This window comes from Artemia franciscana, chromosome 7 (assembly GCF_032884065.1).
Source record: "Artemia franciscana chromosome 7, ASM3288406v1, whole genome shotgun sequence".
Classification (NCBI taxonomy): domain Eukaryota; kingdom Metazoa; phylum Arthropoda; class Branchiopoda; order Anostraca; family Artemiidae; genus Artemia; species Artemia franciscana.
Window position 1 is genome coordinate 30,825,027 of NC_088869.1, and position 11,214 is coordinate 30,836,240.

The 11,214-nt window shown below is 34.4% G+C and overlaps 1 protein-coding gene across 1 annotated transcript in view; it reads left to right on the forward strand.

The window, feature by feature from the left end:
- Positions 1–10,876, forward strand: part of LOC136029156 (bromodomain adjacent to zinc finger domain protein 1A-like) — a 103,329-nt gene extending 92,453 nt beyond the window's left edge. The window contains exons 20-22 of the mRNA XM_065707250.1: positions 3,017–3,222; positions 4,549–4,712; positions 10,277–10,876. Coding sequence (XP_065563322.1) covers positions 3,017–3,222; positions 4,549–4,712; positions 10,277–10,373 — 467 coding nt within the window. The 3' untranslated portion in view covers positions 10,374–10,876. The remainder of the gene's footprint in view (positions 1–3,016; positions 3,223–4,548; positions 4,713–10,276) is intronic.
- Positions 10,877–11,214: the final 338 nt, after the last annotated feature.

Here is an 11,214-nt window from a genome sequence, read left to right on the forward strand (position 1 = left end):
TTAATGCAAATTGTGTATAAACTTGAGTTGCTAAAACAGGTTTTTGCCGATCCTGGCTGTCCTACCTTTTGTGGAAGTTAATGCGGATTGCATATAAACTTGTGGTACTAAAATATGGTTTTCTCAATCCTGTCTTCCTTACTTTACCTTTTTTGGAAATCAGTGCTGATTGCGTATTAACTTGAGGTGTTTAAATATGTTTTTCCTGTCTTTCCTACTCTACTTTTTGGCGAAATTAATGCAAATATTCAATGAAATTGAGGTGCTAAAATATGTTTTTCCTGGTCTTGGCTTCCGTACTCTACCTTTTGTGGAAATTAATGCTGGTTGTGCATAAAATTGAGGTACTTAAAAAGGTTTTTCCTAACCCTTGCTTTCCTACCTTTTGTGGAAATTTATACAGATAGTGTATAAACTTGAGGTGCTAAAATATGTTTCTCATAATCCTGTCTTCCCTACTTCACCTTTTATGGAAGCTATTGCAGATACTCTATAAACTTGAGGTGCTAAAATATGTTTTTCTTTATCCTGGCAGCCCTACCCTACCTTTAGTGGAAATTAATGAAAATTGTGTATAAACTTGAGGTTCTAAAATAGGTGTCCTACCTTTCATGGAAATTAATGCAGATTTCGTATAAATTTGAGAAATATGTTTTTCTTAATCCTGTCTTCCCTACTCTACCTTTTGGGGAAATTAATGTAGATAGTCTATAAACATGAGGTGCTAAAATTTGTTCTCTTAATACTGTCTTCTGTGCTCTACCTTTTACGCAAATTAATAAAGATAGTCTATAAACCAGAAGTGTTAAAATATATTTTTCTTCATCCTGTCTTCCATACTCTACCTTTTGTGAAAGTTAATGTAGTAGATAGTGTATAAACATGAGGAGCTAAAATATGTTTTTCTTAATCCTGCCTTCCCTACTCTACCTTCTGTGGAAGTTAATACAGATATTGTATAAACACAAGGTGCTAAAATATTTTTTTCCCTGATCCTGTCTTTCTTACCATACCTTTTGTGGAAATTAATGCTGACTGTGTATAAAATTGAAGTGCTAAAAAAGTTTGTTTCTGACCTTGGTTGTCCTGCCTTTTGTGGAAATTAATGCAGATTATGTATAAACATGAGCTGCTAAAATATGTTTTTCTTAATCTTGTCTTCCCTAATGTAATTTTTGTGGAAGCTAATATAGATAGTCTATAAACATGAGGTGTTAAAATATATTTTTTCTTAATCCTGGCTTCCGTACCCTATCTTTTGTGGAAATTAATGCACATTGTGTATAAGCTTGAGGTGCTAAAACAGGTTTTTCCTCACCATGGCTGTCCTACCTTTTGTGGAAGTTAATGCAGATTACATATGAACATGAGGTGCTAAAATGTGTTTTTCTTAATCTTGTCTTCCCTAATGTAATTTTTGTGGAAATTAATGTAGATAGTCTATAAACATGAGGTGTTAAATATGTTTTTCTTTATCCTGGTTTCCGTACCCTATCTTTTGTGGAAATTAATGCACATCTTGTATAAGCTTGAGGTGCTAAAACAGGTTTTTCCTCACCCTGGCCGTCCCACCTTTTGTGGAAATTAATGTGGATTGCGTATAAACATGAAGAGCTAAAATATGTTTTTCTTAATTCTGTCTTGCCTACTCTTCTTTTTTAATAATTAATGTTGATAGTCTATAAACTTGAGGTGCTAAAATATGTTTCTCCTATTCAAGGCTACTCTCGCTTTTATGAAATAATTTTAGTAAATAATGAGTCAATCCCGGACTTGTAGAATATAAGGATCGTTTTTTTTTGTCTCGTAGACACGCCTTTTCCATTTAGGGACGAGTATTTGCTTTTTCATTTCAGTAGAAATTTAACAATAAATGAGAAAAGGGAAGTGAACTTCGAGTAACTTTCAGCAGATGTTATTGCTCGTATTGGAACCCACTCCCCCTTTCAAAATCTTTGTAATTGGCAATAATTATTGCTAAAGTGTCGTTCTCAGACAAATTGTAACTACCAGAAAATCCGCCATGCTTTGATGACAGGTTAATAATGAAGATATACATATAGTGTAAGACAATTAAACTAAGTTATGTACTGTCTTTATGTGTCAATTGGTTCTGGTTAACACGCTCCGGTTTACTCTTAGAAAAAAATATTTACCTTTGGCTACGGAATTCTTCACCTATTAATAATTTAGATATCGTAAGTATGTTGAATTGAGAGATTAGGATTGAGAAATGGATTGTAGTAACAACAATGTTGCAAGTGCTAACTATCTTACTTTTAATACCTTCTCTATTCTCTTACATTTTGTTCCATCGTCTTTTTCATATAATAGTTGTATTTACAATAAAAACTCGTGAATGGCCACGTCATCTCTTTTTTTTGAAATTCGAAAGTAAATAGTCTACATGCCCTCAAGGTAAACGACATTTTAATTAGTGACACAATGGAATGAACCTGTTTGAGGTTCAACTTTGTGGTTGGTAAAAAACATCTAAAGCTCCAGTTTTAAAAAATGTTTTAGAATTTTCAAGTTAGGACAGTCGTATAGGGATAGATAGGTGGGTCAAGTCCCATTGACAGGCCGGATAGGAAAACTGTATATAGAAGGGATATTTTGGTGGCAATAAAAAACCAATAATACACGCCTTGGTTCCCTATGACTCAGGTAGACTTCGATCTCCTCACACTTGGTTCCCTAGACATTTTATTCTCAACAAATGAAACTTATCGATATTTTTCCAGTTTTATTGTTAAACCAGTTAACAAGAACCAATAAGATTCTATAGATTTCGAGTATAAGGATTTTTTTTTTTTTTTTTTTTTTTTTTTTTTTTTTTTTTTTTTTTTACAAAATTTCGATTTTGTGATTACTTGATAGTTGATTGGTTAACTTTTGTTAAATGTTAACAGGGCCATTTTAGGCACAAACTTCAAAATAAAGGAAAATATTAAGAATAAAATAATAAGTTTTAGACCTGGTCATTTTATTTACTTTTCTTCTATTTCTTTTCTAGAAGAAGAATCTGAAGAAGAATCAATGAAATCTAGAAAGTCAGGCTCACGTCGACGTGTAGTTTCACCAGAACCAGAAGAAAGTGAAGAAGAACTGAAAACAAATAACAATATGAACGTAGATATTGAAATCATTGAGGGAATCCTTGATGCTCTTGAAAAGCACAGAGATAGTTGGCCGTTCTTATCGCCTGTCAAGAAGTCTGAGGTTAAATACATTTTCACCATGCTCTCTCTCTCTCTCTCTCTCTCTCTCTCTCTCTCTCTCTCTCTCTCTCTCTCTCTCTCTCTCTCTCTCTCTCTCTCTCTCTCTCTCTCTCTCTCTCTCTCTCTCTCTCTCTCTCTCTCTCTCTCTCTCTCTCTCTCTCTCTCTCCTCTGTGTTTTTCTTTCTCTCTATCTCTCTCCCCCTCTCTCCTTTCCCTTTCTTTCTCTTTCTCTCACTCTCTTTCATCCTCTATCTCCCTCTCTCTCCTTCTCCTCTCTATCTCCCTCTCTCCCCTTCTCCTCTCTCCCCTCCTCACCCTCCCCCATTTCTCTCTCTCTTTGAATACTACTTCTGATAATCCGTAACTTTCTGAATATAGTGGTAGCTGTTAGTTAAAATACATATTTTTTTTTTGGATCCAATGGCTATAATCTAATGGCGTTTTAAAATATGACAAAAAGAAATCTAGAGGGTGGAGTAACAATATAGATAAAGAAAAAGAACACATTGATTTGTGTGACTGAAATACTATCTGTTCAAGAACAACGTTGTGGGGCTCTTCTTTCACCAGTTCATTAATAAAGTTCCTGTAAAAGCTTCTGTGGTCAGCCATGTAAAGGAGTTTTGCTAGTTTGTAGGACAAAAGTTTTCCTCTCATCTCTTTAGAGGGGAGGGCCTTTTGGGTGAGAACCATGTACTCGTCCATCAAGGACCAAGTTCGGGACATAAGGGCTATTCATGCCCTGTATGTGGTTTAGCTGTCGGAGCTACTGCAGTTCTATTTTATCCGGTATTGTATATTTGACTTTCAAAATATGGAGAAAGTTAGAGTTGAAGACTCTGTCGTAGTTGGTAATATGAGTGATATGTTGTTGGAATTCGGTTTCAAGTGAGATAAAACTTGGAGAGCTTTATGTTTTTTAGAACTAGAGGGTGAAAGCTAACCTTGCTGAGCTACTCTAGCCTTAAAATTCCATTGGATGGTCATTTCGTGAATATCAGATGATGTCTTTTTATAAAATCTGTATTCAAATTGGGATCTCTGTCGTCGATAGAACTTGAAAGCAGGGATCCACTTACACCAACTACAGCTATAAAGCCTACATACGCACACATTAAATCGATTAACTCAAATTTCTGAGTCTTGCAAGCCATAGCAACGACGTAGACCAAAGCCTTAGAAATTAATAGTTTCTAAAGAGTATATGTGAAAAAAAACTTATTTCTGAGGATTATTTATTTAAAAAGGATTATCACCTACTCTTTGCGTATAGTAAATTATCTTATATATTATTTTTTTATTTAATACATTTGATACTTTGTTTTAGGCTCCTGACTATCACGAAATTATCAAGCATCCAATGGACTTGGCTACTCTTCGTCGTAAGCTTTATGATCAGAGGTATAAAACAAATGCAGATGTTTTATCAGATATTGTGCTTCTGCTGGACAACTGTGAACGCTATAACGTAGAGAGCGCTGATGAATATAAGTAAGTTAATATTGCTTTTGTAAACGTATAGATATATTTCTGCACTGTATTTTGGAAAAAGAGGAAGGAAAAAGCGTGCTAGATGAATTAGATGTATACCCAGGATTTGGTTGGGGCGAGGGATTCGAATGGGGGGGGGGTCAACTGATTAAACCTGGTACCATGTTCTCTCCCATAATTGGTTAGTAAGGATTTCTTAAATTACTTTTTACAAATATGAACCTAATTTTGAAATATAGATGTATGAAACTTAAACATGTCAAGTACACATCTACTAAAGATTCATCACTGCCATCTGAAATCTGAGTCATAAAAGGATTTTCAACCTGTATGTCTGGAGGACCAGGAGTTGGGCACTCGATATTTTAGGGCTAATTATTAAAAGCTGTTGACAATGCCATATGACTGTCCTAAATTCATACAAGCGTAGCAAATATGTTTTATTCCAACTAATTTTGGTATTCAAAGGTTTTTGAGCATGTTTATTCTAAATTTAGGCTAGGTCCAAAATCGAAATAAGCTTAACAAATGTTCCAGATATAATGCTTCATTCTCACCAAAGCTGGTATTTGTGAATGTGTGATTTTGTTTATTACAACTTTGAAGCTATTTTTTTCTAAATGGAAGTTAGATATCAAAGCCCACTAATTACGTATTTCATAAAATAGCATTTGATTTTCACCAAAGTTGACTTTTATTATATACCAAACGTATTTAATTGAAAAAAATTATCATGATAGAACGTTACTACTTTTATTATATACCAAACCAGATTTAAAATTAAAATCGAGCGGAAATTGAATTCACGCTACACTTGGGCAACATGGAGTGTTTCGGCAACCATTGATTCCTTTCGCCGAAAAAAGGTGTTGCGGGAGCAATGCTTTAGTGTTGTTTATTTCCCATCAATTAACCGTTTCAGCTGTGAGCCCCTCAATACTGTCAAAATAGTATTTCCTAAGAAGAATTTTTTTTTCTTTAAAAAAGTAAATAGTACTTCCATTAACGATGGCTTTTACACATATTTGTCTCTGCTTAAGATCAACTTTATTTGCCATTTCGCAATATCAATGCAGCACTTGTAGGCTAAGGCTATGTTAATTTCCTCCAACATAAGCTATTATGTTGTTATTTCCTCCAGAGTTATTGTCACGAACACTTCACTAGTAATTGCGAAACTACGCTATTATCTTGGATTATTATTTATAAACATTGCTTAACTACTTGTTTGAACACAAATTTTCCTAGGGTAGAATTTATTCGAATCAAACCAAATTTAGACCAATTAGCACAATTATATAACTTTCGCCTCCGAAGATGAACCTGGTTTATGATTATTGCTTGCAAGTTTCTCTCCATGATAAGGAAAATTCTTTGAACACTGAAACTTGACGCTGGCACATTGAAGGTCAATGATCTTAAATTTTATCTCTATGGTCTGATTAGTTGTAAATACCTATTTACCAAATTTCAAAGTCATTACGGATGCTTTACAACTAATTCAAGAGAATATTTATCCCCTGTTTACCCTAAGCACAAATTAGTAGCCCTAGTAGGTTTCAATTTGATCTGAGCACTTTAGTCGACAATTTGGAGGTGACCATGTCTTTGAAAATCACCAGTCTCATATCCCATTTGTCGATGTACTTGTTCAAGAATTTAAAGCCAATTGTTGAGAAAAACCATATAAGCCTTTCCACTGAAAAGTCATGGTGGACGCCAGAGCTCAGACGCCCTGTATGCACCTATTTATATAAATTGAATATCGTTGCATTTTTTTGTAGAATCAAAGTCATACTTGGCTTCCTTTCTACTAGGAAGTTGGTAGGAGAGAGGATATCTTGGAGGGCTCACTTGTCTAGTTTGTGCATTCAATAATATGTGAGTAGATTGAAGTTACTTGTGGGGTTTTCTTTAAGCAAGATGCAACTTGTTTGCCTTCCGGAAAAATAAAAATGGCAGGGAAAAGGGAGGAAAGCAATAATCCACTGTGGCCTCGATTATGCACATAGAAAATAATTGAAATTTTTTTGTAAAACTATGGCTTTTCTACCTGTTTACTAAAAAGTTGGTGGTGGGGTGGGTAATGTTAGTTTTAATTGACGGAGTGCTGGTCCACTTTGTCTTCCAGTTATTCAGACGAAATGTGCTTACATGAATCCGGTTCAGATAATGTGCAGCATGCCTTTCTGTGTGCTAAAAGGAGAGGCATAAGAGGGCCTCTGGCCCTTCAGCTTTTTAGTAAAACAAATTGAAAGAATCTGCACTATTCCCTTTCAAACAAGCACAACACACTATTTTCTGCTGAGGAGTTGATGATGTAAGGGTAGGAGGATTTTGGAGACGCTACGGGTCCAATTTTCTCCTTCAACTACATAGATAACAAACCATCGCATGATTTTGCTTCAAGCAGGTTGCAGCATACCCACCTTCCTAAAATAGAATGGACGGGCAGGGGTGGTAGGTCCACTCTGTGCCTTTAGCATTTATTAAAATCTTTGTGTGATTCTAGTTCAAACAAGGTGCCGATTGCCAATCTGCTTAAAAACTGGAAGCATAATTGTCGTGGGTGAAGGATCGGATGGAACACTGGTCAAGTTTTTTCGTCCAATCACACAAATTGAAAATTGTTTTTGTGATTCAGATTCAAAACGCGCCTACTTTCAGCAGAAACAGAACCTATTTTAGTAGGTGTCGTGTGCCTACTCTCTACAAAAGACTAGCGGTGAAGTTGGGGTTTGGGTGGACGTTAAGGTTGCCACAGACAAACTGTGTGCGTCCAACAATATAGGTTGAATTTGTATGTATCATTCTGTTTGAAATAATTTATAACATGCCTAATTGTCTCGTATAAATTTGACAGGGGGAGTGGGTTGGCGGAGGGGCAACAAAAAAGTTCTCAGCCCCTTGAAATTTCCAAAATAGTATATATCGTGAAGATTTTTTTTTTGCTACAACTGAAGTAAAGTGCTTTCATTCGATTTTAAGTGATTGTTGGTTTGTGTTAAAATCAAAACTGTGACACTCCTACCTCAAGAGTTATTGACGTTGGCCAACTTTTTGATGTCAATACTTAGTGATGAGTAAAGGGTAAGCTTCGATTTCTTCAGTTCTCGGAGAACTAATATAGTTAAGGAGGTCTTTGCGACATCATCCTATACCCACGTATAAAATGAAATAACAAATTCAACAGAATCCATAAGTATAAATCGCTTGTAAAAGTTGAAGCAGTTTTTGACCCTGGGGAAATAATCTTTGTCTATAAGTTTTTCTATTTATTATCTATCCTAGAAAAAAATATATTGACAATGCGACCAGGAAACCGTGGCTCAACATATGCACGTTTAGATTTACACCTAACTTTAATTCGAAACCGTTCCCTGCTTACTTATCACTGTGAACGGAGCTTTTACTCTATATTAGAATCATGGTGAGAAGAAATGAAGGCTTATGAAATTCTACTAAAGATCCCACAATGTAAGCTCTGGCTCAAGGATATGGATTATATTTTTGGCTAACTGCAATACTTTTACACAGCTTTTCAAAATGTAATCTCATATTCTTCAACCCACCCCAAGGTCCAAACTTTTTGTAAAACCACAAAGGGTTCATCCCCTCGACACTTTCTTGTAACAAAGTGAAATCAGCGGTGCCAGAAAAAAAAGGGACAAATCAAAGTCTTGCTTCTGCAACATAATAATGTAAAATATGGTTTCAATCCTCGAACCAACATAAATTACAGTGAAGGGTAATTTAAAAAATGTATCGAAACTACATCAAATAAGGGCTATGTCCACCCAAAAGAAGAGTACCAATAGCGTTTTATCGAGATTATAATTTACCGTCCAAACAAAGACAATTCTTTTACATTTTTATATTTGCAAGAATTAGATAAGTTTTGTTGGTCTAATATGTAATATTTTTTTTGCTTTCAAATCAATTCCTTTTGTGGTTTTAGGTTATTTATACTGCTTTGAGTAAAGTGCAAATCATCCTCTTGCTTTATAACGTTAGAAAGCGGGTTATGCTGTCAGTTCAAATGTTTTTGAGATCAATCTAACTTGACAATTAGAATCTTACCATCATCTATTAATTTTAGCATAACATTTTGTATTCTTTCTCTTTTTGTGTGAAATTTGGGTAGGTTAGCTTAGGAAAAGGCATCTTAGGAAAATTTTTAATTCACCTATTTGTGGCTGGATTTTTAATCTTTCTAAAAAAAAAAAAAAAAAAAAAAAAAACGAATGAATTGTTCCGTAAAATTTTTGGCTAGAAAAACAAGGCTGTATCATTTTAAAATTTAGTAGAAGATGTTACATTCGAAAATGTTTTCTTTTTTTTTTTTTTTTACAAATAGCATTAAATTTTACAAAACAAAAAGAACTATGCCATAGGTGCCAGTTACTCGAAATTTCGTATTAAACTTTACTCTTTGACATAAAAGCTATTTGACAATTTTGTAAAAGTGCTGTTGGAACCGTCTATTTTACTACCTACGAAATTGGATTCTCTTTCCAAGGGACTTGAAAGAAATTCGGAGGGACAAGACTTTCTATTTTCATATACAGCGCTTCTAATTGGCTAATAGTGTCTTGTTAAATATTATGTGTTTGAAGTTAGCGTGAAAAGGGAATTCACACTCTTGCTGACTCAGTTTTTCAGTTTTAGTCACTAATGGCAGGACATCACTCTTTCCTAGGCCGTTGGAGCCTAGTTGGCACCTTTTCATGCCACTTTTGTCAAGTGCTACTAAGGTTTCTTTTTTAGTGATATTAAATGGTAATGTCCATCTTTTTCTTTTTATGTACAATGGTTCACTGTATTCAAAGATAAGTATACAATGTACCATATTTAAACATCAGACAGCCCTATTGTAGCAGCAGTTATGGGCTTAAGCCGCGTAGAAGGTAAAAGTCTCGCAGAATTTTCATCCATCCGAACAATAATACGCCTTTCTGTCCACCCAAAATTCAGTAGTGAAAATATTATTAAGGGCTTACTCAACAGAACTACTGTTCTTTGAAAGTTTTGATTAACGATTCAATTATTTTATCAAAAATTTTAATTGCAATCTACCATTTGAAGTCTTAAGCAGAAAAACTGAAAAAATGGGGTGCTACCAAATAACTTGCAATAATTCATTTATAAAATTTATTAGCAAGAAATCAGGAACTTGTGGGATAGGCACCCAGCATCATATCTTCGTTTGTTCTGGGTATGATTTGAGAATCATAAGGAAAAAAAATTCAACTCAACATTAAGCGTAATATTAAAATTAAAACAAACAGCAATTATTCCGTATTTGACCTAAGTGTAACTGCTCCAGTAGCTTAGGAAAGAGTGGCTGTTACGACATGCCATTTTTTGGTTACACCTTTGGCTAATTGTAACCAAAAAGTTTCTAGATTTATAAAGCAAAAATTATAAAGCAAAGTTATATAAAGCAAAATAAAAAATTTGTGGTAAAACATGTAAAGGGTACTGCCTTGTTGAACTTTCTATTTTTTTTCATTTTAACTCGATTCCCTTACTTATGGACTGAATTTTGATTTTTTTTTTTTCAGATGTGGTGTTAGAATCCGGAAATTCCTAGAAAAGAAATTGGCAGACCTTGGGCTCAGGCTTCCATCTAGTGCAAAAGAGACAGAACAAAAAAGATGAATTATTACATATTCCTGAAATTTAGGCGTGAATTGGAAGTGGTTTAGTATATCTAAACTGAAACTTATGGATTAATTTTATCTTTTTTTTCAATATTATTTTTGACATGGTTAGACAAAACTATATTGCCGCTGTTGCGTGCCAGCTTGTAAAGTTGGTACTTGTTAAAAATTACCTTTACTTGTACCCTAGGAGGCTATTTTTCTGTGTCTTCAGGTTCCAACGAAAAACTCCTGTCGTCAATACTCACATGTCAATGATGACAAAAAAAAACTTAAGTTCTGTAAAATTGTGTACAAACAGGTAAAATTTTTTTCAGCTACTGGATAATTGGTTTTTCTTTATACAGGCTGAACATGCAGAAACGGCAATATAATGATTTAAATTTATTAGGTTCTTAAATGTTTCAGAATAATTTTGTAAATGAGAAGTCTTTTTTTTAGTACCAGTTTTGAGAATATTTCTTGTATACATAATTTTAGACTAGTAAAGGTTCACACCAATTTGTGTTTTAGATTTCTATCCCTAAAATAACGAAGGTGAATGAATAGGAGTCTTAAAACTTAAAAAAAAACAACTATTTACAGGACAGATAGGATATCCTAAAAATGGATAGGAAAAATAGGAGAGAATATTGAAAATGGGAGTTGCCACCCTTTCAACGCCCATGTGCCTCCAAACACCACATGGCGTTAGATTAAAACTCAGGGTGGCTATTTCAGCGAGAACGGTCGAATGATCCGAAAAGTGTGCCTTTGGGGGGCGACGTGATAAGCACAGGGTCTTGTAATAAAAATAATTAATGTAGAACACAGGCTTCATAGATGAAATTCAAAAGAAA